Source organism: Plecotus auritus, assembly GCF_963455305.1.
Source record: "Plecotus auritus genome assembly, chromosome: 7".
Lineage (NCBI taxonomy): Eukaryota > Metazoa > Chordata > Mammalia > Chiroptera > Vespertilionidae > Plecotus > Plecotus auritus.
The window spans coordinates 1,073,014-1,100,515 of record NC_137774.1 but is presented as its reverse complement, the minus strand read 5'-3'; the positions used below and the strand labels follow the sequence as shown (position 1 = coordinate 1,100,515).

Genomic DNA, 27,502 nt, shown 5'->3' with positions numbered 1-27,502 from the left:
TCCTCGGCCGCGGCGCCCCCCGCACCCACCCCCACCTCCTGCCCCCTTCTTCCTGCGCCATCCCGCCCTCGCCTCCCCCGCCCCCCCGCCCCCAGCCAGGCTGTTGCCCGGCCCCCCCAAGGCTGTTCCCAGCGCCCCAGCCCGCGCCGCGCCTCCGCCTCCTCCCCCGCGATCGACAGTGCCTCCGGCCAATCGCTGCCCGGCGCCGGTCCCCCCCCCCCTCATGCCCCGCCCCTTCTCCCGCCCCCTTCCCCCGGCTCCGGAGCCCACCAATGGAAAGGGCGCGCGGGGGCGGGGCCTGCCGGTTGCCTAGCAGCGGCGGGCTGGCCGGGGGCGGACGGCCGGGGGTGGTGTTCTGGGTGCGGCGGGGGCGGACGCTGGGGGGCGGAAGGGGGGCGGGGCCTGCGCGCCTATAAAAGCGGCCGCCGGCTGCTCGCCGCGCTCCCGCTCAGGATTCGCGCGCTGCCTGTTTCTGCTCGTCCCGCCCGGGTCGCCGCCCCCGCCGCCCCCGCCGCCGTCCCCTGCGCCCCCGCTCGGGTCCGTGGTGCAGCCGGACCAGCACCATGTCGCTGTCGCGCTCGGAGGAGATGCACCGGCTGACGGAAAATGTCTACAAGGTGAGACCCCCGCCGCCCGCGCGCTTGGGCCCGACCCGGCGGCCCCGGGCCATCGGGGGTCTTCGCGGCGCAGCCGCAGGGACCCGGTCGCCCGCCGGTCACAGGTGTGCGCGGGCGCCCCCTCGCCAGCCCGCGCTGCCCCGCGCTGCCCCCGCGCGCCCAGGACGGAGTGGAGAGGGGCGCGGGCCGGGGCTGCGGCAGCCGGGGGCGGCCGGGTTCCCGGAGCTGCGGTGCCCGCGGCCGCGCTGCTAGGCGCCCTGCCCGGCCGGCGCGGTGGCCCTCCAGGCGCGGTTACGCAAGGCTCTGGGCACTTTTCCTCAACAGGCTTTTCCTCCCCACAACTCCGTCCGGGGCCCCGGCGGCCGGGGCCCAGGTGGGGTCGCAGGGGCAGGTTGGAGGGTGGCCGAGAACCCATCGTCTTACGTAACCGCGGACAGAGAGGACTAATTGTGAAGGAGGCCGGTGCGCCCGCCTCTTCCTCGGATGTGTGTGGAGTCCGTTCGGATCCGCATCCTCCTCGGGAAGTCGCCGGGAAGCCCGGGCCCCCCCCCCTTCCCGCCCGTGTGTGCCCTGGGGTTCCTGCCCCTTCAGCACCCTCCTCCTCGGCCCAGACCCCACCCCGCCCGCACCAAACAGACCTGCCAGTGGGCTCAGACCCGCGGAGGGGGGCGCGGGCCGGCCAGGGTGTCCAGGTGGCCGCAGCCTGGCCGCCTCTCGCAGGAGCGGTTGCCCGGGGCGGTGCGCGGCCCTGACCCAGCGGCGCCTCATTCGGAAACGGTGCGAAGGTGAAGTGTGGGCCCGGGGACCGGTGGCTGCTATGTGCACGGCCGCCAAGTGGGTTCCGGCGCCGGCCGAGCAACAGTTTTTGATTGTGTCCAACCACCGCGGCTTCCCTCCGTCTGGGCGCTGGACACGGGGGTGGGGTGATGGGGGTGGGGGGCCTTCGCCTGCACCTGGAGCCCAGCGGGCCCACCGCTCTGACAGCGCCCAGGAGCGTCCGAAGTTGCGGTGAGGCCGCGGGGCAGGGTCCTGGGGCCGCGGGGACTGTGACCAGGCGCGGGCTGCGGGGCAGCGGCGGAAGGAGCGGCCTTGGGGTGCTGTGTCTGCTCTGCAGATCTGCGGGGAGGAGGTTTATTCAGTCGTTGCTGTCAGTTCCCTGACGGCTGGCGCCCAGTGCAGGGGTGGAGGGAAGTGCGGGCAGAGCTCCCCACCCCCACACACTTTCCCGGCTTCTGCATGGAAACGGCCAAATGGGAACTTTTGTGGCGAGGGTGACGAGGGGCGGTGGCATGGCTGGGGAGTCCCCACGGTGGTCCTTAATGAAAGGTGCCTGGGCGGGTGGGCAGGGCGGGTGGCGGGCGGGCGGGCGGGCTCAGCAGCTGCCCACGGGCTGGGGTGTGTCTGGAGTCTGAAGTGAGCTCTGTCGGCAGAAAGCCATGAGGACGGAGCGTTGGGGGCTCGGAGTCCTCCGGAGGCAGCCCCAGGGCTCGGGGCCCCCAGGCCACAGGCGCCGTGTTGGGTCGGTTGACTCGGAGCCCGTGGGCAGGCGGGGTCTGTGCTGGTGTGCCGTGCGCCCGTGCGTGTCTGCTTTGTCGCTGGGGAACGCCAGGTCTCCGGCAGAACCGGTACAGGTTGGGCAGCTTTGGTAGAAACCAGCCCACATGGAGGCACGGCCAGGACACAGCCAGAGCCACGTGCGTGCGGCCCGGGCCAGTCGGGCGGGCCCTCCGTCCTGCCCGCGGACAGCCTGCAGGCGAGCGGCCGGGCTGTGGCCCGGCTCAGCGTCCCCCCCGAGCTGCTGCCCTGCCGTTTGCTTTGGCCCCGGCTTCCCCTCGCCTGCAGCCTGCTTGGCATTTGCCTTGGCGAGGAGGGCAGGGGCGCTCACCCTTGGCCTTGCCGATTACAACCCGAGAATGAAGGGTACGGTGTGTTCCTCCCGGCGGAGTCTGTAACCTGCAGAGGCTGCCCTCGCTCCTGTGCCCAGCGCCCGCGGGCCGTGTCCTGGGGGGTTCGTGGAAGGCGAAGGGGAAGGAGCAGCCTGCCTTCCCAGGTCCCCTGAGAACTGGCCTCAGCCCCTCCAGGGACGGGGCGCAGGCAGCCGCACACCTGGTCTCAGGGCAGCCCCGGGGATTGCCTGGGCCCGGGACAGAGCGGGGGAGGGAGTTGGGGTGTCTACTGCTCAGAATGAGGCGCAGTCCCGCATGAGGGAGGGGCCTGGGCAGCTGATCTTGGCTCCGGGTGGTCTGGGGAGGGCCCGGCAGGTGAGGGTCCCGCTCAGGGTCCCTGTCCCAGGAGAAGCCCTGGCTCCCAGCCCCCTGGTGACCTGAGGGGGCGGCTCTGGGTGTCCTCTATGCCGGGAGGCAGCTGGAGGAGGAGGGGAGTCCCTAGGGAAGCCTGGGGGTGCCTCCCAGGTGTCCTGCCTGTGGGCCGGCTGCTCAGCAGAGGTGGTCCTCACTCCGGCTTTGGTGGGGAGCTGGCCTGGCTGCGGCCCCTCGAGAAGGAGAGGGTGCCAGTGCGTCTCTGCGGCCAAGGGGGTTGGGCTTGGCCCCCCCCCCCTCCACCCCGTGCAGCTGGGAAGGGCTGGTGCTCCGTGGTGTGGGCGCTGGCAGCAGCAGGGAGCCCGCCGCCCAGCCCTGCCCACTCCCCCGCCACACCCCACCCACTCCTCCAGGTGGGTGTTTGAGGGAGTGGTGGGGAGCACGGGGCCTCCAGGTCCTGTGCGGCTGACCTCTGACACCTCCGCCCTCCCCATGCCCACGTAGTCACTTCAGACTACTGGCGGCCGTCAGAAGCCTGGCGTCGGGGCGGACAGGGTTGGACGTGGTGAACCGACTCTGATAGGCACTTCCTTGGCAACGGAAATGCCTGCCGGGCGGAGCCGCCGGAGCCTGCTTGGCTGAGGAGGGGAGACGTCGCAGCGCTGCGCCCCCTCTGAGTGCACGTGAGTGCGTGCGTGTGCGCATGAATGTGAGCGCGTGTGTGCATGTGTGTGAGTGCGTGTGCACGAGTGCGTCAGCTGGCCACGTACGTGTGTGCGCAGGAGCACGCGTGCATTTGTGAGTGTGCGGGTGGTGCTTTGTTTGCTTCTTAAAAAATACTTTTATTGATTTCGGGGAGAGGAAGGGAAGGAGACATCGACGATGAGAGAGCGTGGTGGACCGGCTGCCTCCTGCACGCGCCGCACTGGGTGGGAATCGAGCCCGCAACCCGGGCCTGTGCCCTGACCGGTAACCGAACTTGACCTCCTGGCTCCTGGGTCGGCCCTCACCCCCTGAGCCACACGGCCGGGCACTTGGCTGGCTTTGCTGCACAGCTATTTTCAGGGGTGCTCCCCCCCCGTTGGGGGACCGTCTTCCCATAGACGTGGGGCCTGCTGTCCCTCCTCTCGAGCGGCCGTGCGGTGGCCTCCCCAGCACAGTCTCCGCAGCCGCGCCGCTCCCCTCGCTCGCGGAGCAGCCGGCAGGCAGCGAGGGGGTTTCCCGCTGCCCTGGGTCCGAGCTGCCCGGCTTCAGCAGCTCCGGCCCAGCCGCGTCCCCGAGAGCGCAGGCCCCACGTGCGGCTGGTGCGGTGCTTTCTGCTGAAGGGAACGGGCGGGCGGCGGGCGCTGGGCCGGGCGTGGCTGTGCGGGCGCTGGGCCTGGAGGCCTGGCCTGCACCGCATCCCGGTGGGTCCCACTGGAGCGCGTGTGCAGAGCTGGGGCTTCCGTCCGTCGGCTCCCGTGACGGGCCGCGTGCACCTGAGGCTCGAGGTCAGAGGTCGGAGCCGTGCCCGCGCTGGCCCAGGCGGGGGGGGGGGGGGGTGCGGGGGGGCGGGTAGTCGCTGCCGCCTCGTTTGCACTGAAGCCCCTGAGGCCCGCACAGTCCCCCCTACGCCACCCGGTGTGGCCGTGCTGGGGGGCTGCCCAGACGGGAGGACCGGCCGCGGGGCAGGAGGGCCCACCCCCTCCCCAGCAGGGCAGGGCAGGCCGGCAGGGAGCCCAAGGCCCGGCTGGCACTCCTCCCGCTTGCGGGTCTGGGTCCTGCGCTGGGAGCCCGGGAGCGTCTCCGAGGGACCAGGCGGGGGGGCGGGCCGCACTGGCCCTGCCACTCACCACCCCCACCCGGCCCGCAGGCAGCCTGTGAGGAGCGTGGCTGTGGGGGAGGCAGGGCGGATGGGAGACGGAGTCCCGTCCCCGAGAGGTGACCTGGGAAACCTCGGGGAGGGGGGGGGGGCGGGGGCAGCGGGCAGAGGCTCTGCGCCGTGCAGGTGCCCAGTGGACAGCGTGAGGCCTTGGGGCCTCCACTTGGCTCCAGCCCTTGCCCCTGCCTTTGGTCCCTCCTCCTCCCCCTCCCCCTCCCCCTCCTCCTTCTCCTCCTCCTCCCCCTCCCCCTCCTCCTCCTCCCCCTCCCCCGGAGCCACCTGGTGCAGCCAGTGCCACGTCCTGGGCTGGGAGACAGCACCGGCGGCCCTGCCACCCCCTTGGGGGCAGCGAGCGTGAGCTGCTGGGCTGGGTGCCGTGACCCGTTCCCTGAGACGCTGGGACACAGGGACCCCTGGGAGGAAACGCGGCTGCTCCGAGCGGGTGCCTCCCGTCGGGGTGCGTACCTGCTGCCGGAGCGGTTCCGTGGGCGCCCTCGGCAGGTTTTCGTCACGTGTGAGATGTGCGTGAACCGGTGGGCCGGGTTCCCCAAAACTTGTCTGCGCACAGAGCCTGGCTCTGCGCTCCGCCCGGCTCCCGCTGCCAGAGCAGGTGCCCCGGCCAGGTGCCCGTGGGCGCTCCCTGAGGGGGCCCCGAGTCGCTTTCAAGCTCCTGGGTGCCTGTCCTGCCCTTTCTGTCTCTGGCGCCTTCTTGTTTCTCGATGGGAGAAGGTTTTCCGACGACAGCTAGGGCCCCGGCCCCCCACCCCCCGCCGCCCCCCGAGCTGCTGAGGGGTCTGTGGACCTGGCCTGCAGGCTTTCCTTGCCCGCGCACGGGGCGGGGGGGGGGGGCAGTCGCCCGGGGGGCCTGCGCGATGCCCTGGGGTTTCCTGGGCGTCGGTGCTGTGGCTGGAATAGGCATCTTGACGTTGGAACGGGGGTGCCGGCCCCGGGGCTAGCGTTCCGTCCAGCGGGCTGTCTGCGTCCCCCGGAGCCAGTGAGGTCAGATCTGCCCGCACAGCCTCTGTAGGAAGCGGCCTCGTCTGCCCCTCCGTCTGTGCCCTCCTGTCCCCTCCCACCGAGGCAGGTCCTTCGTGGTCCAGGGACCCACAGCGCTCAGGCCGTGGTCTGTCCTGCCCTGGGCGTCCAGGCCTTGCTGGCTGGAGGCTGAGAGGTGCCCTGGACAGGCCCTCCTACTGGGCTGTGGTCAGCCCGCGGGAGGAGTCCTGGCCTGCAGGCCTGAGAGAGAGGGCGGAGGTGCCGGGAGGAGCCCGCAACCAAAGCACGTGCCCTTGGGACCAGAATCAAACCTGGGAGACCCTGTGGTCCGCAGGCCGACGCGCTAGCCACTGAGCCACACTAGCCAGGGCCGGGCACGTGCTTTCGCTGCGGCTTCTCTAAGGCTGGCTGGGCGGTGGGGTGCTCCCGGGGTGAGGGTGGCTGTGGGAGCCCAGGCTGAGGTCCGTGTAACTGCCGTGCCCATGGCCTGTGCTCCCATCGGTGGCCGCCTGCCCAGCCGGGAGGGTGTGGAGGTGGGGCAGGCCTGAGGCCGAGGGCCCAGCGGGGAGGGTGTGGACATGGGGCAGCCCGAGGCCACGGGCCCAGCTTGCTCAGCGGGCGTTGCTCACCCAGCGGGGGCCTAGCCCTGAAACTCGGGCCGGAGCCGCCCGGGGACGGCACGGGTCAGTGGCCTGGGAACGCCCCGCCCCGTTGGACAGCAGTAACCGGGGCTGGTTTGTCGTCGTGGTTTGTTGTCAGCGGTGAGAGCAGGGCCAGGGACCAGGCCCCTACGCTCCAGGAGGGACGGCCCAGGGTCGGCCGGCTCGCGTCCCCGGGGCGGGCCTGGGTGGCGGGGACACATGTGGCTGCTCGCTGGAGGGCGGCTGTGGTCCCTCGGGGGCTGCCCCGAAGCTCAGGATGCGCAGGGCCGGCCTCCGGACAGGAAGGAAGTGGCCGGCTGGCGGGGCCTGTGTTTAGACCCCGCTGCTCTGGGCTTCTGGTCCGATGGTGTTTGTCCGGTTCCTGTGGGGGTGGCTCCCGGTGGGGCCGGCCCCGCCCAGCGCGCTCTGGCCCCGGCCCCCAGCAGGAGCCGGCTTGGGGCTTCCCTGCCCCAGAACCTCTTTCAGGGGGGATCAGACTTGGGGGGGCCTGAGAGAAAGCCGGGGTGGGGTTGGCCCCATTTCATTTTGTCTTTCGTCCTGGTGTCCACCCCGCCCACCCTCAGCCCTTCTCCCAGGCACCCCGGGCCCTGGCGCAGGCCAGCACGGTGACCGGAGACTCAGGGTGCCCACCTTCGCTCCTCCCTGTGGGACTCGGGATGCCGGGCACCGTGGCAGAGACTGCCACACAGGCTGCCACTTGGTCGTGATGCCGTGGCGGCTTCTCGGGGAGCTGAGGCGGAGACCACAGCCCCACCGCACGTCCGCCCAGCACAGTCCCGGCGTCTCCGTCCCGAGCCTGGGCCCCTTGCAGAGAGCTGCTCCGTGCCCCTCCCCGGAGGCTGCGCCGCGTGGCCTCCCTGGAGCTGGTGTGGCCTTGACCCTTGTCCCAGCTGGAGGCCGCCCGGCTGCCATGCGAGTGGGGGGAGGGGTCCTTGTGGCCCAAGGGGGCCTGTGGGGCTCATGGCCCTGGGGGTCTCGTGGGGAGTGCGGGAGGGGAGCCTGATGTTTCAGCCTCTTGGTGTGTCCCCGGCTCTCACCTAGTGAAGCAGCTCCAGGTCCGCCTCCCCCAGGAAGCCCTCCCAGCGCCACTGAGCTCCTGGGGGCGGGTTCGTCCCCTTAGGCAGGGCCCCGGGCCGGTGCCAGGTTTTGTTTGTTTATTTAGTTCTTGTTGATGTCCGAGAGGAAGGGAGAGGGAGAGAGAGAGACATCCATGATGAGACAGAACCATTGACCGGCCGCCTCCTGCACGCCTCCCGCTGGGGATCGAGCCCGCCACGTGGGCATGTGCCCTGACCGACCGGGAATCGAACCGTGAGCTCCCGGCTCATAGGTCAACGCTCAACCACTGAGCCACGCCGGCCGGGCAGATGTCCCAGGTTGTAGGGAGGGTCAGACCGCCCTCTGCCCAGAGCCCCAGCTGCTTCCTGCTCGTGTGGGGGCTGCAGTGGGAGGCCCCCCAGGGGGAAGGCTCCCACCTCCCAGCGGGGTCTGGGCCAGAGCACCCCGGGCCCTTGGGTGCCTGCTCTAGAGCCGGTGCCTGCCTACCCAGCCCAGGCACCCCAGGGGTGGGAGGGGGTCGGGGCAGTTGGGCACCAGGACCCTTGGAGTGAGCAGGTGGGACCGGCCCTGCTCTCCGGGGAAGAGGGGACAGGGGTCGGCCTCCTGGAGACGGGCAGGAGCTGGGGCCGCCTCCGCCTCACCCCATTCTGCTGGGGCTGGAAGGTGGCTCCTCGGGAGCCCAGGGCCGGTGAGCTGCCCGTTGGGCCCTGGCCCTGGGCTGCCAGCCCCGTGCCGGGCGGCGCTACGGGAGCCCGCATGGTGAGGGGTGGGCCGGCTGCGCCAGCCCAGGGGAGGCAGGAACCAGCGGCAGGCCCCTAGCCGCCCTCTCTGTCCACCCTCTCTGTCCTTTGGGGAAATGGCCGAGACGCAGGCTGAGAACAGGAGGATCCGGCGGGTGTGGAGGGCCCTCCCGCTGCCTGGGGCCGAGGGCGGCAGAGGGCGGCCCTCCCTTCCTGCGGGCCAGCGGGCAGGCACCTTTGTTCTTTGTTTGCTGCCGGAAGTGGCCGGAGAGGGGCCCTCGCTGGAACCCAGCTGAGGAGTAAACAAGGGGAGAGGCAGGCCCCCCGCAGCTGCCCTCTGCCCTTGCGGTCCAGGCGGACCGTGACGTCCAGGGAGCAGCCGGGAGCCGGCCAGGCGGCCAGGCCTGTGGGGGCCGGGACACGGGGCCGGGACAGGTGGGGTGCAGCTGCAGGGCGCAGGCTGTGGTTCACGCAGGACCGGGTCCTGGCGGCGGGCTGGTCCAGAGCGGGGTCCCCTGTGGTTCTCCAGGGCCCCCGAGTTTTGTGACAGGCACGAGGCCGGCACCTCGAGGCCCTGGGCGCCCACAGCCCGTGGACGGTGCCCGGCCTGCGGTGTGGGGTCCTGCCCGGCCGGCTGCTCAGGGGCTCCTCCCGGGCCGTGTCCCTGGAGCCCCCGGCCCTGCTTTTATTTGTGTCCGCCCCTCAGTGTCCATAACGAGAGACTCCCTTTCCCGTCGCCAGTGAACAGCGGCCTCGTGCGGGCAGGGGTTTGCGCACCCGAATCTTGGCTCCCTCTGAGCAGGGGTCCCCGAAAAGATACGCTGTCCCATCACTTCGAGAAGGCAGCGTGGTGACGGCGGGGGCCCCTCTGCGTGAGGGCGGGGGAGCTGGTTCCTGCCCTCGCTGGGTGGCTGCAGGGCCGGCGCTGGGAGGGGCGGTGGGTCAGGGGCGGCAGGCACCCCCTCGCGGCCTCTGAGGGGTTTGGGCCCAGTTTGAGCGCAAATGCGTCTGCGTGAACCCTCAAATAGCTAGGGATTGGGCTCTGAGAGGCCCTGGAGGGGCTCAGCCTTCCTCGGCCACCAGGTCCCCCCCAAGCAAGTAGCCGTGGACCCAGGAAATCCGCAGACGGGAAGTGGCCACCCACTGCCCCGCCCGCCCTCGGGCCTGGGCTGGAGGAGGATGGCCCGCGGCCTGGGAGCAGGGACGCCCTCTCTGGCATCAGCCTCCGGAGATAGCGGCACCTGTGTGCCGGCGGGTCCTGGCCCCCCTTCTCCGCGGAGTGGAGCCCTGCCCTGCTCAGGTGGCCTGGCTGGCACCCCAGTGCCCATCCCGCCCACCCGCTCCCACATTCATGGTGCGTGAGCTCAGCGCTGAGCCGAGGAAGTGAAACTGGCTCCGTCCCCAGGTGTCATGGGGAGGGTGTGGGCGGGCCGCCTGGTGACCCGGGCTGGCCTGGCCGCCGCCGTCACTCGGGACCCGTGTCGCTGGCTGGTGCCCGCGGTCCCCTCCCCGTGTGGACACGGCAGCCTGGCGGTCTCTTTGGAAGTTCCTCCCGCCGCGCCGGGGGGTCCGTCGGCAGTCGGTGAGGACTCCCCGGGGGACCCGCCTGGCTGTGGTGTGCGCCTCCGAAGGAAAACACGGATTGGCTTCGAGGGGAAACCTCACTCATTCCTCCGGTCTGAGAACCGCGGGCATTGGCACCGAGACGCCCGTCTGCAGGCGCGCAGACCTGCTCCTCGTGGGGCGTCGTGAGTCAGGCCGGGGTCATTGACGGGTGAGTGAAGTCCGCGGTGGGAGGGGGCCCAGGCGCTGAGCATCTGCGTGCCGCTGAGCATCTGAGGCCGCCCGAGAGTCCCCGCTCGCTGACTCAGCCCTGCCAGGCGGCCCCGCGGCCCGCGTCTCAGCGTATCCACTCGCCACAGGCCGCGTAGCGGGTTCTGTCCCCGTCCCCGTTGTACGGATGCCGAAAAAGCTATTTGCCCAAGGGCGTTCAAGGGCATTGCGGCGGGGGCGGGTGGGGGCCTGGACCCCGGAAGCCTGGCTGTGGCCCTGAGAGGGGAGGCAGCCCCCATTTCGCCCCGTGGTGGTCCAGGCCCTGACGCGCTCTCTCTCCCGCAGACCATCATGGAGCAGTTCAACCCCAGCCTGCGCAACTTCATCGCCATGGGCAAGAACTACGAGAAGGCGCTGGCAGGTAAGGGGCGGCCGGTGATGTGTGGGCGCGTCCAGGTCCGTGAGGTCTGTCTGGGAGCCAGAGGATGGGGCTCAGACCAGGGGGTGCCCGCCTCCCAGGCCTGCTTCCGGCCCTTTGATGTGAGCCGGGCTTTCCCTCCGGGCCCTCCCGTCCCCCCTGGGGTCCCACCTGGTCCCGAGGCTCCCAGGGCCGATGCGAACCGCAGGCCCCTCCCTCGGCCTGTTTCCTGGGCTGGCCCGGGCCCACCGGCACCTCGCCGCCCGCCGCCTTCCGGTGCCAGCCTGTGCCCGCCCAGCTCGGCCTGTTCTATCGGTACTAAGGAGCCCCCACCTCCCGCAGCAGCAGACCCATGGCGGCCTGCGGGGTGCGAGCCGCCACGGCGCCCGGATGATTTGATGAGTGCCGGTGGGAGCCCGAGGGCATTCCTTGGGGAACGGGTTGGAGATGTGGTGGTGCCCCCGGGAGCCGGGCCTGGGCCCTCCGGCGCCTCCGCTGAGGGGCACCCAGGCCTCCAAGGGGCCCCAGGAGGGAGCGCGGCCGGACAGCAGGAGCTGGGCGTGGACTCGGCCGAGCTTCCCGCCTAGAAGTCAGGCCCACGGTGACCCCTCCTGCGGGCGGGGTAACCCCAGCCGCTTGGAGAGCCCGAGGCACTTCAGCTGCAAGGCTGGCTCCGGAGCGGGGGCCGGGGCAGCGGCTTCCTGGCTGAGCTCCCTGAGCCTGTCTCACGAGGCGCCCCCCCGTCCCCCGCCCTGCCAGGTTCCCGTGCTGGAGTGGCCCCGGCGCTGGGACTCGGGCTCTGCACCTGGACACACCTGTGTTCCAGGGGACCCCTCAAGTGGGGGGGACATCACCGAGAAGCTGGGGTCCAGCCTGGACTGGAGCGTGTCTCGGGAGGGCTGGCCGTGGTCTGCTTGTCCCAGAGTGAACTCACTGCTCTCCCCCTCCCCCAGGTGTGACCTACGCCGCCAAGGGCTATTTCGACGCCCTCGTGAAGATGGGGGAGCTCGCCAGCGAGAGCCAGGGCTCCAAGGAACTCGGTAAGCCCCACACCGCAGGCGTGCACCCCACACCCCAGGCGTGCACCCCACACCGCAGGCGTGCACCCCACACCGCAGGCGTGCACCCCACACCGCAGGCGCGGGCGGGTGGGGGCCGGGCTTTCTGTGAGGTGGGACCAGCTTCTTCCTGTTGAACGAAGGGAGATTGTCTACAACGACAGGACCCTCGGAGCTGGCAGGCTGTGAGCTGCACGCCCGCTGGAGGGGTCACCGGGCAGCCGGGGGCTGTGGGCGCTCACACGGGGGCTCTGTCCCAACAAGGCTGGGCCCAGGGCGGGGGCCGGACGGGGTGAGGGCCCAGGGCGGGGGCCGGACGGGGTGAGGGCCCAGGGCGGGGGCCGGACGGGGTGAGGGCCCAGGGCGGGGCCCGGACGGGGTGGGGGCCCAGGGCGGGGGCCGGACGGGGTGAGGGCCCAGGGCGGGGCCGGACGGGGTGAGGGCCCAGGGCGGGGCCGGACGGGGTGAGGGCCCAGGGCGGGGCCGGACGGGGTGAGGGCCCAGGGCGGGGCCGGACGGGGTGAGGGCCCAGGGCGGGGGCCGGACGGGGTGAGGGCCCAGGGCGGGGGCCGGACGGGGTGAGGGCCCAGGGCGGGGGCCGGACGGGGTGAGGGCCCAGGGCGGGGCCGGACGGGGTGGGGGCCGAGGGCGGGGGCCGGACGGGGTGAGGGCCCAGGGCGGGGGCCGGACGGGGTGAGGGCCCAGGGCGGGGCCGGACGGGGTGAGGGCCCAGGGCGGGGCCGGACGGGGTGAGGGCCCAGGGCGGGGCCGGACGGGGTGAGGGCCCAGGGCGGGGCCGGACGGGTGGGGGCAGCGCACGTCCAGGAGCAGGTGCGCAGGCGGAAGGGAGGCGCCTCGTGGACTCAGATGCGCCCTGAGTGTCTGGAACCCTTTCTGGTGTGAAAGTGAGTGACGGGTGAGGCCCCGGGTAGGCGGGCCCAGGTCTGTTTGCTGCGGTGAGCACGTCCGGAGAGGCGTCCGGAGAGGCGTACGTGGCGGGTTCTCTCCACTCCTGGGCCGTGATCCGCAGGTTCTCTGCGAAGAGCTCGCGTCGCTTTTTTGGTCGGGGTGCACCGGGGGAGGCGTGGGAGCGCGGGGTGAGGCGTGGGAGCGCGGGGGGAGACGTGGACGTGTGGAGGGAGGCGTGGGAGTCCTGACCCCTGCTGTCCCTCCCGGTGGCTTCAGGCTGGGGAGCCCTCGGGTGGGGACGAAGGGGAACGTCATTCAGGGGTCAGCTCCCGTCGGCTCCTGTCCTGCCCCGGAAGTGGGTCTACGCCCTGGGGGTTGGCAGGGGCTCGGCCACGCCCTTGTTTGGGGGCGCGGAGGCCAGTGCCGCTCCGCAGGCTGCCGGGGGCGCCGTGTCCTGTGGTGGTCGCCTGGCCAAGCCGCGGCGGCGCCCCGATGCCACGCCACCAACCCGAAGACACAGCTGCGTGTTGACAGACACGGTGGGGCCTGCCCGAGGGGCCGCAGGAGGCCGTGTGGGACGTGGCGGGCAGAGCGATGCCAGGGCAGGCTCCCCACGCGGCCGCGGGCCCTGCTCGGGGGATGGCGGGCCTTCCTCCGGGCCTGGGGGGCGGGGAGGCGGCTCTGGCCTCTGTGGGCGCAGCGCTGCCCTGCCCTGGGCCCCGGGAGGGCGTGGAGGGGCCGAGGGCAGGTCAGGCCTGCGGGTCCAGCTGGGTGGGGCGGGTCTGGGCTCCCTGGGCTGTGGACCAGCTGCTCCAGACTCCGGCCTCAGTGGTCCGGACCGGGGCTCCAGGCCTCCCGCCCGCTCCTGCCGCCAGGGCCTGGCCCCGCCCCCCGGGGAGTCGGTGCGGGGGAGTCCCCGTGTGTCGCCCGTGTGTCTGCGAAAGGGGCACCTGTCGGGGTTCAACCCATGCTGCTGAGGGACGTGGCAGCCCCAGGCATGTCCCTCCCCGTGGCCACCGCACACGGAGGGGCCGCGTTTGGCAGGCGTGTCTGGAAGGTGGTGAGGTCCCAGAACTTCCTGGCCGTGGCCTCCTGGGGGGCAGGATGTCAGCCTGAAATCCCTCCTGGCTCGGGAGCGGGGGGGGGCCGTCACCCACACTGTGTCTGAGAGGTGGCCCGGCGATGCCAGGCAAGGACGCCTGTGGCCCCTCCTGAGAGCGCTGACACCAAGGGGGCTCCCCGGCTCGCTCAGGCCGTGCCGGGGCCCCACCCGCCCGCACACCTGCCCCCTGCAGCGGCCGTGGCGAGGGTGGGCCCCAGCCCCGCCGCCTGTCCTGTTTGGCTGTAGGTCGTGGCCCCACCACCGCTTCCTGGGGGTGATCGTTTGCCTGAACGGCTCCGAGCAGTGAGGGGCGCTGACCTGCGTTTCCCGTCTGTTTTAAAGGCTGCGGTGACGGACACGAGCAGGGGGTCCAGGGGGAGGTTCCCAGCACAGGACCTCCTCCCCCTCCTACGCCCCTCCCCCCCAGAGCCCAGGCCTTAGGGATCGGCGTGGGGCTTCCTCGGGGCACGGTCACCTGTGGCCCCCGCTCTCCCCGGAGGACGGGGTGGGCTGAGTGCCCACTGCTCATCACGCTCGGCTCCTGGTGCCCAGCCCCTTCCAGGAGCCACCAGCATCCCTGCGGTAGGACAGAGGACCCCGTCGCCCAGACCGTCCAAGGGCCTCAGGAGCCCGGGTCAGAGGTCAGGGGTCAGGGGTCGGGGTGAGGCCAGCACCTGCCTCGGTATCCCAGTGGCAGGAGCTGAACTTCCCTCCTGTTGAGACCATTCCCGTGACAGCTTGCCCGGGAGCCGGTGCAGTCCGGGGCTCCTGGCACAACCCAGCCGTGTGAGGTCCCCACCGTCTCCTAGAGCTCGCAGCACCCCGCAGGGCGCCCGTGCCCCTCGCGGTCTCACCCGCCGTCCGTGAGCGGCTCCCACGTCTCTGCAGCGTCCAGACTCCCGGCCGGGGCTGCCCTGCCAGGCTGCCTCCACGTGGCCCCGGGGCTGCCCTGGCCCTGTGTCCCCCCGGGGACGGGAGCGCGTGAGGCTTGGCCTGCCCCTTCTCTTCCCGTGCCCATGTCACCTGCGTGTGAGCCTGCCCGCAGGCCCGCCCACCCTCTGCGGGGCCACCCACCCCGTGGGCCACCCACCCCGACCAGCCGGGCTCCCCGAGGGGAGGGAGGAGAGACAGAAACCGGACAGCGTCTGGGTCACCGTGGGGTGGACTGTGGTCACTTGGCTGAGACTCGGGGTGTCTGTCCTAGCTGCCTGCCCGCACAGCCACCGCCCAGAAAGGCGAGGTCTGTGGTCCCTTCGGAGCTGCCCCCCTTGGCTCCGGGCCGGAGTTCAGGCGTCGGGGTCGGGGTCACTGTGGCCGGTCTCCCTGTGGAAACGGCACTGGTTCAGGCATCGGGGTCAGGGGGTCACTGTGGCCCGTCTCCCTGTGGAAACGGCACTGGTTCAGGCGTCGGGGTCAGCGCGTAGGAAGCACTTGGTGGTTCCTTTCCTGGGCCGTGGCCTCTGCTGCTGCTGCTGCTCCGCCTGGGCCCTGCCCCGGCCTGTGCTGGTCCCCCTCCGCCCCCACCGGCTGTGAGCCGGTCCCCCTCCGCCCCCCGGCTGTGAGCCGGTCCCCCTCCGCCCCCCGGCTGTGAGCCGGGCCCCCTCCGCCCCCCGGCTGTGAGCTGGTCCCCCTTTGCCCCCCCGGCTGTGAGCTGGTCCCCCTTTGCCCCCCGGCTGTGAGCTGGGCCCCCTCCGCCCCCCGGCTGTGAGCTGGGCCCCCTTTGCCCCCCCGGCTGTGAGCTGGTCCCCCTTTGCCCCCCGGCTGTGAGCTGGGCCCCCTCCGCCCCCCGGCTGTGAGCTGGGCCCCCTCCGCCCCCCGGCTGTGAGCTGGGCCCCCTTTGCCCCCCCGGCTGTGAGCTGGTCCCCCTTTGCCCCCCGGCTGTGAGCTGGTCCCCCTCCGCCCCCCGGCTGTGAGCCGGTCCCCCTCCGCCCCCCGGCTGTGAGCTGGGCCTGGCGGGGCCTGCGTCTGGAGGTGCCGTGGCCCCTGAAGAGCCGTGTTCCCGCGGGCGCGCTTCCTGCTGTGCTCACGTCTGCGCTGACGTCTCACCAGGAAGCGAGGGCCCCTCTCCCTCCTGGCTCCCGCTTCCCGGGCCTCTGCTCCCCGGGTTTCTGGCCGCGGGTTGAGCGCGTGAAGTCCACGTGGTGCGGAGGTCGAGCTGACCCTGTCGTGCGGTGACCTCCGTCCCCGGGGCGTCCCCGTCCCCTCCTGCCTCCCGCCTGTGGCCCCGAGAGGGCTCCTTCCTGCTCACTTCCTCTTCCGGGACGGGAGTGAGGGCACGTCCCTGCTGTCGGGTGACCAGGGCCCTCAGGGAGTGGCCGGGCCTGGGAGGCAGCACCAGGGGCGACCCCCCGACACTGACCGTGTCCCCGGCCGGCCAGGCCTTCTGACCAGAGATTGCTTTCCCGACTCCGCCTGATGCCCAGCCACACGGCCCTGCCCACCCGCCCGTCCCGCCCGGGCCCTGGGGTGGGCCCCTCGGGCCACGGGGCAGGCTCCCTGGCCACTGCGTTCATCCTCCTTCCTGTCCCGACCCCTCCCCTCCCTGTTACTGCGGCCCTTCCTGCCTTGTCCTCCCGGTCCAGGCTGGAAGCTGCTTTAGCAGCGGCTCCTGCCCGCGGTCCTCCGAGCCCGCCCTCCCCACACTGAGGCCGTGGGTGCTCGGGGTGGGGGGGGCCCACGCCGCAGAGCGAGAGACTCCAGCGTGCAGTTCCCCGCGGAGCTCAGAGCCGGCCGTGCGCTGTGGCCGCTGCCCGGCCGCCCTCCCGCGGGGCAGCGAGTGGCTGGCTGCCTTTGGTCTTCCGTCGCCTGCGCTGCGGCCTCGCCGAAGGGCCTCCTCCCGCCTCTGTTCCCCGCGGTGCGTGGGCCACGCTGGGGCGGCCCGTGCGGCTCAGCCTCGCTTTGATGTGCAGGCGGCTTAGTTAGGAGCGTGGACTGCCCGAGTTCCGAGTTCTGGAACCTTCCACAGCTCTGCTGACCCCGCCAGCAGCTGCCAGCCCCTGAGTTCAGTCTCAGACGTGTTCCGCGATCTACGTGGAGGGCCTGCGGCCGCACCCCTGCTGCCTCCACGCCTGCACGGCTCTGCCAGCCCTGTCCTCGCCGTCCCTGCTTGGGCGGTCAGCGCGTCCAGGCTCGGGCCAGTCCCCACCGGGTGCGGACCCGCCTGCCCCGGGGCGCAGAGCAGGATGGACGAGCTCGCGGCCGCTCTGCGCGTGGTCCAGGCGCCTGCGGGGCTGTGTCCCCTGAGGGACCCAGGCCGGCCTCTGTGCTGGGCGGGTGGCCAGGCCGGGCCTGGAGGCTGCAGGGCGGAGGGCGGCACCCCCACCCCCATCCTCCTGACCCCAGGCCCTCAGAAATGCCATCGGCCTGGCGGGAGCATGGCAGGGAGCTGAGGGTGTTCCGGAATGGTCCGAGATGGGGGGGGGGGGCCTCTCTCTGCCCTGAGGGCAGAGTCCTGGCGGCAGAGGCTGCCCTGCACAGGGTGGGGGTCAGTGTCCGTCTCCCCCGGGTGCTCCGCAGTGGCCACGCCCCCAGGCTCTCCTCCGGTTTTTTGTTTTTGTTTTACATTTTTATTGGCTTCAGAGGAAGGGAGAGGGAGAGAGAGAAACATCCGTGATGAGAGAGAATCGTGGACCGGCTGCCTCCTGCACGCCCCACGCTGGGGATCAAGCCCGCAACCCGGGCCTGTGGCGTGACGGGGAACCGACCTGTGACCTCCTGGTTCCTAGGTCGACGCTCAGCCCCCGAGCCACGCCGGCCGGGCTGAGCTTTCGGTTTTTGGGCGTTTGATTCAGGCAGAAACAGAGAACAGTGTGAAGAACTCGGGGGCCCGTCACCGAGGGGGCCCAGGGCAGGCCCGCGTCCTCTCCAGCCTGCGCCTGTCAGGTCGCCCCGGCGTCCCCGGTTGTGGTTCCCTCGCTGTCCCGCCTCGGTCAGCCGGCCCCGGGCGTGCTGTGGGCTGGAAGCACACGTGTGCTCATCCCGGTCCCCGTCCGTGTGCCTGCTGGTTTCTCCCCGCGTTGGCTCCTGGGGGGCCCCTCCGGGGGCTACTCCCCCCAGGGTGCCATCCGCGGACACCACTGGCACAGGCGAGGTCCTGTCCCCGCATCTGTGGTGCCCCAGGCTGCACCCCGGAGCCCGTCCCACCCGCAGCCCATCCCGGGCTCCTCGCAGTGACTGCGGGGCCAGCGGGGCCGGGAGGGGGGCGGAGGGGCCTCTGTGCAAATGTGGGCAGCTGGGCAGCTGACTCGGCGCTGCGGGCACCACGCGTCACGTGCAGGAGGGTCCGTGCTGACCCTGGCCGACCCTGACTTTGCAGGGAGGCTACGGTTACACAGCCTTCTGGAATGTTCTGGACTTTGCAGGAAGGCGGCCCAGTCGTGGCAGTGGGCGGGGCACAGCCTTCTCTGCGCCCTCTGCCTCATCCACGCGTGGCCGATGGTCCGTCGGGAGCCTCCGTGGGGCCTCGCCCTGGGGTCTGGCCCGCCCTGGCGGCTGCGGGTCACCCTCCCGGCTCCCACGCTCTGCTGTGCGCTCGGCCTTTGAAGAGGCCGCTGTTCGCGACCGGGCGTGTGTGAGCTCGCAGGCTGGCGCCTGCATGGAGGGAGCAGAGCCGGAGCTCCTGCTGGGCCCGGCCTCGGGGCGGGGCACGCGCTGGCGGGAGGGCGACCGGGAGCCTGAAACCGGCTGGGCTCGCACTGAGTCACCGGTGAGGGTGTGGCCCCAACAACCCCTGGCGTTCGGCCACCGTCCGCCTGGGCCCCCGCGCGAGGAACAGGCCAGCGTCCCGTCCGCCAGAGCCTGGGCTCCCGGGCAGCGAGCTGAGGTGCAGTGAGACGGTGCAGGGGGAGCCGTGCCAGGTCGCCCCCGGCGCCTGACTCGGCCTCCACGTCCCCAACCCCGAGGTCCCACAATGGCCACGGCCTTGGGGGCAGATGGCGCCCCGTGGCCGGCTGCTTGACCTTCACGCCCTTCCCCGCCGTCCCCCCGCCCCCCAATCCAGGACACCCTGGGCCCCCACCGTTAGTGGCCGGTGCAGGGTGGTCACTGGACCCCAGGAATAGACCACGCTGTCCCTGCCTCCCCGGGTGGCGTCTGTCAGCGGGAGGCTCTGTCCTCAGGCTCAGCGTGATGGGGGCACTAAGGTCGCGGCCAGCCAGGGGCAGCGGGCAACCTCATCCGTCCCGGCTGCACCCTCCGCCGAGCACAGGGAGGGTGGGGCGGGCGGCCCGGGCGGGGGTGTCCCCCTGAGGCCTCCCCAGCGCCCGCCTTGCCGCCCTGACCAGCGCTCTGCCGGATGGAGCCTGGGTCCGGGGACCAGTCAGCGCCCTACCTGGGTCTGCGTGTTCTTGTGGTGGCTCAGCGAGTCCACAGGTCCTGGCGGTCTAGGGCAGGGGTCCTCAAACCACGGCCCGCGGGACACATGCGGCCCGCCGAGGACATGGATCCGGCCCGCCGGGTGCCGCTGCCTGTCCTGCTTAGCAGCCGACGCGTCCCGGGCCCGCAGTGCACGTAGGAATTTGTTCATAGTTTTTTTTTTTAAACTATAGTCCGGCCCTCCCACGGTCTGAGGGACAGTGAACTGGCCCCCTGTTTAAAAAGTTTGAGTCTAGGGCAGCCATGGGCAAACTACGGCCCGCAGGCCGGATCCGGCCCGTTCGGCTGTTCTATCCGGCCCGCGGAGCCGAAAGAGCGGAGGGTTCGCTTGCTCTCCCCTCCACTCCTTTACTTTGAATTTATATTCGTTCACACAAACACTCCATCCATGCTTTTGTTCCGGCCCTCCGGTCCAGTTTAAGAACCCATTGTGGCCCTCGAATCAAAAAGTTTGCCCACCCCTGGCTCTAGGGGCTCCTGGGGAGGATCGTCCTTGGGGGACAGCGAGGTGTGGCTGGAGCTCGCCCCGAATGCAGGCCGCTGCCCGGTGACGGGCTTCCTGCCGGGAGGGGGGGGGGGGAGGCGAGGAGGAGCCATGAGCCTGGGTTCCAAGCTGAGCCCCTTCCTGACGGGGGCGCGGGGCCGGGGGCTCTGTGAGGACGGGGGACTGTCCCCTGTGCTGGCACGGGGAGGGCTCGAGGGGGCCACTTACGTATCTGTTAATCCTCACCCGAGGATGTTCCCCACGGGTACTTAGCGAGCGCGGGAAGGAGGGGAGGAGGGGAGAGAGAAACATCGACGAAAGAGAGGCGTTGATTGGTTGCCTCCTCGTGAGCCCTGCCAGGCCAGGGGTCAGACCCGCACCCGGTACCGGCCTCCCTGGGAAAGCGAGCCGGAAACCCTGGTGCACGGGCAGCGCCGGCCGTGGCGCGGGGAGGCCTTTACCCCGTGGCAGGACGCCCAGCACGTGCAGGCTGCCGGGCGCCTGGCCCCTGACACCTTCCCAGTCCCGCACGTTCACCGGGCGGGAGGAGGACGCACGTGGGAGCAGCCCCTTCGTGCTCGTCCGCGCTGTCCACCCTCCCTCCCCCCCCCCACCCCCCGTGCGCCCCACGGTGCATGCGGCTCGGCTCCGTGCCGTCCCAGGAGCGTCGCCGACCCTCAGGCCTGTGCTCGCCGGCAGGAACGTGCTCTGTTTAAAAGACGGGTCTTAACTCTGACCCAGGAGGTGCGGTCACTGCTCCCTCAGGGCTCGGGGTCCAGCGTGAGGGCCCTGAGGGGCCTCCGGGGCCGCTGCTCTGCCCCCATTTTCACGATGCAGATGGGGCTGCTGGGGCTGGGAGCGCCCAACCCCCAGGGCGGTCTCCCCGTCTTGCTCAGCGTCTCCTGGTTCGAGCTCCCTGCCGGCCTGTCAGGGCAGAGCACAGAGCGCAGAGCACACCGCCCGGCCGGTGGTCCAGCGGTGAGAGCGTTGGCTCGCGCACCAAAGGGTCACCGGTTCGATGCCTGGTCAGGGGCACCTACCTGGGTGTGGGTTCACTCCCCGCCCTCGGTTGGGGCACGTGCAGGAGGCAACCAATCAATGTGTCTCTCTCACATCTCTCCCTCCCTCCCTTCCTCATTCCTCCCTCTCCCCTCCTTTTTTTTTTTTAATATATTTTATTGATACGTATATTTTCTTAAATATATTTTATTGATTTTTAACAGAGAGGAAGGGAGAGGGATAGAGAGTTAGAAACATCGATGAGAGAGAAACATCGATCAGCTGCCTCCTGCACACCCCCTACTGGGGATGTGCCCGCAACCAAGGTACATGCCCTTGACCGGAATCGAACCCGGGACCCTTCAGTCCGCAGGCCGATGCTCTATCCACTGAGCCAAACTGGTTTCGGCTCTCCCCTCCTTTTCTTCCCCATTCCTCCGTCCCCCCTCCCTCTCCCTCCTCCCTCCCTCCCTCTCTCCCCTCCCTCCCCTTCCTTCCTCCCTCCCTCCCTCTCCCCCTCCCTCCCTCCCTCCCTCTCTCCCTCCCTTCCCTCCCCCTTCCACTCTCTCCCTTCCTCATCCCTCCCTCCTCTCCTCCCTCCCCCCGCCCTCCCTCCCTTCCTTCCACTTTCTGAGAAGCAGTGGAAAAAGCATCCTTTGCTGAGGATTAACAAAACAAAGCAAAACAAAAAACAAGAACATGTTGTCTTTTCTGGAAAAAAGTCAGCCTGGATCTCTAGACACGTCAGCGCTGTGAGCGGCCCAGCGTGTGGGGGCTCTCCCAGGCAGAAGGGCCCGGCCGCCTGGCTCAGGGGCTGAGCGTCGCCCTAGGAACCAGGAGGTCACGGGTCAGTTCCCAGTCAGGGCACAGGCCCGGGTTGCGGACTCCATCCCCAGTGGGGGGTGTTCAGGAAGCGTCCAGTCCAGGATTCTCTCCCATCACTGACGTTTCTCTCCCTCCCTCTCCCTCCCTCTCTGAAACCGGTAAGAATGTATTTTAAAAAGTAAGTGAAGAGGCTGGAGGCCGGCTCCCAGAGGTGTTGCCAGAGGCTGGTTCCCTGTCTCAGGTGCTGACGAAGCAGCGTTCAGCCGACAGGATACAGGGGCGTCAGCGCAGAGAGAGGCGGGTGCGGTGGGGCTGGCCCGGCTGGGTGGCTGAGGGGTAAGGACTCAGCCCGCTCACCCAGGGTGGGGGTGCTGTGCGGAGGGGGCTCGGGGTCCCTGCACTCGGATGGATGAACAGGAAAGTGTGTGCACGTGCATCTCAGGGAAGCAGCAAAGGTGGCCGCCCTGGGAGGCCAGGCGGGAGGCCAGGCGGGCGACGGGCCGGGGCCGGGTGGGTCCGAGGGCTGCGGAGGCTGAGCTGGGAGGAGGCCGTTCTGTCCCTTTAAGCCCCAGAGCAGGGCCTGGGTGACTCAGCCTCTGATCCCTGGGCCTTTGATGGATCCGGGTGTGGCTGGGACAGCCTCACACCCACCCAGAGCCTCTGCCTGCGCGGGGGAGGGGGCAGGCTCCCTGGGGCCTGTGGAGCTCAGGAGGGAGGGGGGTCAGCACTCAGCTGGCCTGGGGCTCACGGAGCAACTGAAGGGTCCCTGCCTCCTCTCCCGCCGCGCCCGCCCCCATGGCCTGGCCTCCGGCCGGCCCCCAGGCCCTGGGCTGGGCAGCCGTCCCCCTCCCGGGGCCTGGCCCACGCCTGTGTTTGTGTGTGTTTCTGGCATTCTAACCCCAGGCTTATCCAACACAATCCTTTCACTCCACACGCCAAGGTATAAACACATGATCCCAAACTTCGCAAAGTTCCACGCAGCCTCCAAGCAGAAATGCCGTAGTACCGGGGCACCCGCAGCCAAAACAGTGCGTGCGCGTTGCCAAGGCAACCCGAGGGGGGAGCGCGTTTGCTCGCCGCTTCCGAGAAGATGTGGGCTGTGCGGGGTGAGGGGGGTGGTGTGTAGAACAGAACCACCCACCGCCACTGCCACGGGGGCTCGACCTGCAGGTCGGGACTCAGCAGGGAGCGGGCTGTGCAAGAAAAGGTGCGGGGGGGGGGGGGGGGGCCGGCGGGCGGGCGGCCGGCCTCCCCTGGGCCCCTCTGCCCGCTGGCAGTGCCGCTTGGCTCTCAGGGACTGGAAACCTGGGCGCTCGCCGCCAGGAAACGGAGGCCCCCTCGGAGGCTCAGCGGACCCACAGCTCCCTGCCGCTCCGCTCAGCCTCGCTCCCCCACCCGCCCGTCATCCCCCTCCCTCTCCCGGGAGAGCGTAAGGTGCCAACAGGCAGGGCCCGGCACGGGGCACGGAGCCCGACTTGGGCGGCAGGAGGCGGGCCGTGAGCCGAGGCCTGGCCGTGAGCGGTCGCCTCCATCTGGACCGGCTCCCGTCGGAGCACCAGCCTCTCAGCCTCGCCCCTGCGCCCGGCTCGCACCTCCGGAGCCTTCCCTTCCCCCAGAGCCTGGGGCGGGGAGACGGTCCAGCGTGACCCTGCCTGCATCCGCGAGCACGTGACCTCATCTGCGGTGCCCCTGTGTTTCTGACACGGTTTGTCCCACGTGTGCTCTGGGGCCACCCCCGGCCCTGGTGTGACAAAGCGGTGTGGGGGCGTCGGAGCCGGCCCAGGGAGACCCGTGTCAGGGACACAGACATCTCCAGGCAGCTTCCTGATCCCGGGGAGAAGCAGGGCCCCCAGAGCTGCCCCCCTGGGCTCGGGAGCTGACCTGAGTGGCTGAGTTGTGTGCCACCCACCCCACGTGCTCACAGCCACTCGGAGCGCAGCACGTTAAGGCCGTGGGCAGTGCCCGGGGCCTCGGTCCCCCAGGGGAGCTGACGGGATGGAATTCTCCCCCCCAGGGTGCAGGGCTGGGCATGAGAGAGGCAGCCTGCCCTCCGCTCCTGGCTGTCCTGGCCGGTTCCCTGACAGCACGGACCTCTGGTTCAGGCTGGGGAGGCGGGAGGCACGGGTGAGGCTGGCATCCTCTCCTGCGGGCTGGTCAGCCCCAGCCCGGCCCCCTCGGTGTGTGGTTTCAGCCCTGGCCGGGCCACAGGGAACCGCGGCAGAGGCGGGCCCGGCCCAGCTACCGGGAGGGTCCGAGCTCCTCGCAGGCACCCTGCTCCCCTCCTCGCCTCCCTCAACTGAAGTCTGTGCGTCCGTCACGGAGCCAGACTCTTGGGAGCACGCCCAGCAGTGCCCGGGGAAGGAGGGGAACTCAGGCCCCAACAGCGGGCGGGGCCTGGATGGCTGGGGCCAATCTCGGGTGCTCAGGAGGCAGAGCTGGGGCCCCGCAGGGTGGGCCCCGCAGGGTGGGCGCTGGTCCTGCTGCTGGGGTGGCGGCCGGGCCGGGTGGCGGGGGCCCCTCCACGGTGCGCTGTGTGCCCGTGGCCGGCCGGCAGGGCGGCGTGTCAGCAGCCAGTGGCAGGGCAGGTGACGGGAGCAGCTGGCCTCCCAGGCCCAGCCCCACTTCCGGGAGGGCCGTGACCCGGGCGTGGCCCATCGAGGGTGGCGGTGGGCCTGGGAGGGCCGTGCCAGCCCACAGGGCTTGCTGCGGGGCCGGGAGCTTCGCCTAAAGGGCTGGAGATGGTCCCCGCGGCTGCCCCCAAGGACCCTGAGTCGCGGCCTCAGATGGCCCGGCCACGAGCAGGGAGGACATCGGGCGCGGGCAGCACTCGGGGACGCGTGCCGGGGAGTGGCCGCCGGCTGTGTCCGCGGCACGTGCAGCGCCCGCCACCGGGAAGGTCCTCGGCAAATTCCTGCCACCGATGAACGCGGCCTCGACCGCGCCAGCGCTTCCGCTGCGGCCATGGCGGGTCCTTCCTGCCCGAGCCCCCCGACGTCCAGGCTGGCAGGGCCTCCAAGGACAGTTGCCCCTTCGTGCGACACCCCCGTGTCCCCCCTCCTCCCGCAAAAGCACAGGGAGCGCCCAGGCCCCATCGCTTCGCTGTCCTGGGGAATGCTGGGAGACGGCGGGTGTCCCGGGTCCCCGGAGGCCCTGGTGCACCCTTCGCTGCCTGCCCGCCAGCCGGTGGCCCTTGGGTCTGGCGCCCCACTTCTCAGCCACGTGGGGGTGACGGGGACGTTGGCTGAGAATCCTGATCGCCGTTTTTCTCCCCGGCCTTCCTGTGTGCAGGAGACGTCCTCTTCCAGATGGCCGAGGTCCACCGGCAGATCCAGAACCAGCTGGAAGAAACGGTGAGTGTCAGCCCCGCGGCCTGGGCACGGCCAGGTGGTCTGACGCCCGGGCTTCTGTCCAGCTCCCACCCAGAGCCTCCTGGCTCCGCGGGGCCTACCTGTGCCTGCGGGGACATCAGCTCTGGGATCAGGTGGCTCCTCTTTCCCGTGGGGTCGCCTCCCGCCTGTCCCAGGAGCGGGACCCTGCCTCCTTCCCCGCCCTACTGTGTGCTCCCCGCCTGCACTTGGGAGCTCTTCCCCGCCCTACTGCGTGCGCCCCGCCTGCAGTCTGAGCTGACGGTGCGGTTCTCTCTCCAGCTGAAGTCCTTTCACAGCGAGCTGCTCACTCAGCTGGAGCAGAAGGTGGAGCTGGACTCCAGGTACCTGAGTGTAAGTAGCCCCGCCCACACCTGCCTGCTCCCTCCTGACTGAGCGGTCCCTCTGAGCGCCCCATCCGGCGGCTCCCCCGACGTTCCTGCCCATTGAGACGTCACGGGGTCCCCATGGTGAACCCCGCTGCCCGCTCCCTCCGGCACTGAGCGGTCCCTCTGAGCGCCCCATCCGGCGGCTCCCCCGACGTTCCTGCCCATCGAGACATCACAGGGTCCCCAGGGTGAACCCCGCTGCCCGCTCCGGGGGCTGTGAGTAAAGATGGTGGCGTGGTGGCGCCGCTTCCTGGAACCCGCACCCACTCCCCCTCACCCGCTGTGACCGAGTCCCTGGGGCTCGTCGCCGGCCCCGGCCTGACCATGGTCTCCGGGAGCCGAGGGAGGGAGGGCGGGAGGGCGGCTCACGCCAGCGTGCCCGTCGCCGGCCGCGGCCGGACCTTGGTCTCCGGGAGCCGAGGGAGGGCGGGCGGGCGGCTCACGCCAGCGTGCCCGTCGCCGCAGGCCGCGCTGAAGAAGTACCAGGCGGAACAGCGGAGCCGCGGGGACGCGCTGGACAAGAGCCAGGCCGAGCTGAAGAAGCTGCGCAAGAAGAGCCAGGGCAGCAAGAACCCCCACAAGTACTCGGACAAGGAGCTGCAGGTGGGCTCGGCCGGAGGGACGGACAGAGGGACGGCGGGACGGACGGCGGGAGGCAGGGCGGGAGGGACGGCGGGACGGACGGCGGGAGGGACGGACGGCGGGAGGCACTGCGGGACGGATGGCGGGAGGGACGGCGGGAGGGACGGCGGGAGGGACGGCGGGAGGGACGGACAGAGGGACGGCACGGCAGGAGGCAGGGCGGGAGGGACGCGGGAGGGACGGCGGGACGGACGGCGGGAGGGACGGCGGGAGGGATGGCGGGAGGGACGGTGGGCGCGCCGGGAGCCGGGGTGACTCCCTCCGCACACCGCTCGCCCTTAGTGGGCCGTGAGGGAGGCCCCGCCTGCTGCCCGCGGCACGCACAGGTTTCGGGGCGCGCGTCTGTGTCCTGGGGCTGGTGGGGGGCCGGTGGCCCCGTTCTCGGCCGCGCTGGGGCCTGAGCAGAGGCCCTCGCGTCAGCCTGTCCTCTGCACTCGGCCCGGAGAGCGACCCTGACCGGTACTCCAGTCGGTGCGCTCGCACCCACTGGGCCGGGCTCTGGGCACGCGGCCGCCCTGCAGGGTGAGGCAGATGGCACTGGCGGGCGGGGGCGGGGCGGCCGTGTCCTGTCACTCCGCCTCTCGCCAGGTCGCAGGCCCGAGTGCTGAGCGGGCCAGGATGTAGGGCAGCAGGACCCGGAGGGGCCTGGCCCCAATACCCTGATTCGACGCCCCCGGCCACTCCACACAGACAGGCCGCCACCTGCTCTCCAAGGTCACACGTGACCCAGATCAGGAGGGACTGGAACACGGGACCCCGCTCGTTTGTCAAGGAAATGTCCCCAAAACGCTCCCCGCCCGTCAGCGTAGGGGGCTCCTGGGCGGGCGGGGGGGGGGGTGGCACTCGGTCCGCCCTCAGCTCAGAGCCCACCTTCCTGCTGGCGTCGGGCCAGCTGCATGCACCCCCACTGCTGACCGGGCACATGCACGTATGTGTACATGTGTGTCTGTGTGTGAGTGTGTATGTGCATGTGTGCGGTGCCTCTGTGCACGTGTGTGTGTGTGTGTGTGGCAACAGCAGATGAGGGTCAACCCCTTGTGGAAGCAGCCGAGCGCTGGTGGGGGCAGTCATCCCACCCCCCAGCACCCGCCCCTGTTCCGCCGCAGCCGGCAGCCTCGCACGCGTCCTGTGTGTGTTAGCGTTGCAAGGACACAGCCCCGCCCCCCTCTGAGCACACTTCCCGTGTTTCCCGCGTCCACGGTCTGTGGACCATCGTGACCCGTCACGCCTGAGGCCTGGCCACGCAGCCTGGGGTGCAGCCCTGGAGTCATTCCCGCCTACACCCCTGGGAGCGGCCGTGAGGTGTCCCACCCACCCACCCACCGGGATGCTTTGCCACGTTGCTTCCTGGAAGCCTGGGCCCGGGAACAGCGCCCCCACTGTCCGGGAGGAAAATAGCGCCCCCAGCCAGGCTTGCCCTGGGGCTGGCTTGAGGACAGGCCAGGCAGGGGCAGGAGGCGGCTGTCCCGGTCAGCGCCTGTGCCGTCTCCCGAGCTGCTGCTTCTGGGGGCAGCAGTGTCCGAGAGCTGTCAGGGAGGGTGAGGTCCCTGTGTGGCCAAGCGCCCGCAGGCTCCCCTTGGTGGAGGCGGAGGCACCCCCATGTCTGACCACACAGGGTGGCGCCCCGGAGGGGGCTGGGGCACATGGCTGTGGGCGTGGCTTGCTCAAGCTCAGCAGAGGTGGTGGTCTCTCATGAGAGCCCAGCGTTGGGGTCACCTGGTGTGTCTGGAGCCCTGGCCCACCTGCTCCCTCCAGCCCCCCCTGAGCCCTGGCCAACCTGCCCCCCCAGCCCCCCCTGAGCCCTGGCCCACCTGCCCTCCCAGCCCCCCTGAGCCCTGGTCCACCTGTCCCCTGGCCCACCTGTCCCCCCCAGCCCCCCTGAGCCCTGGCCCACCTGCCCCCCCAGCCCCCCCTGAGCTTTGTGAGTGTGAAACTCAGAGAGGATGGCGAGGCCACCTCAGAACCCATGAGG

General features: G+C 71.0%; 1 protein-coding gene across 6 annotated transcripts in view; it reads left to right on the top strand.

Moving 5' to 3' along the window:
• The first annotated feature begins 430 nt into the window (after positions 1-430).
• The window catches only part of BAIAP2 (BAR/IMD domain containing adaptor protein 2), a 44,886-nt gene continuing 17,814 nt past the window's right edge, over positions 431-27,502 (top strand). For 3 of the 6 annotated variants that reach the window (XM_080677213.1, XM_080677208.1, XM_080677212.1), the window contains exons 1-6: positions 431-617; positions 10,312-10,387; positions 11,338-11,424; positions 24,423-24,484; positions 24,782-24,853; positions 25,354-25,491. In XM_080677213.1, the coding sequence (XP_080533339.1) occupies positions 564-617; positions 10,312-10,387; positions 11,338-11,424; positions 24,423-24,484; positions 24,782-24,853; positions 25,354-25,491 (489 nt within the window). In that variant the 5' untranslated portion in view covers positions 431-563. The remainder of the gene's footprint in view (positions 618-10,311; positions 10,388-11,337; positions 11,425-24,422; positions 24,485-24,781; positions 24,854-25,353; positions 25,492-27,502) is intronic. The other 3 variants (XM_080677210.1, XM_080677211.1, XM_080677209.1) reach the window with 1 other exon arrangement.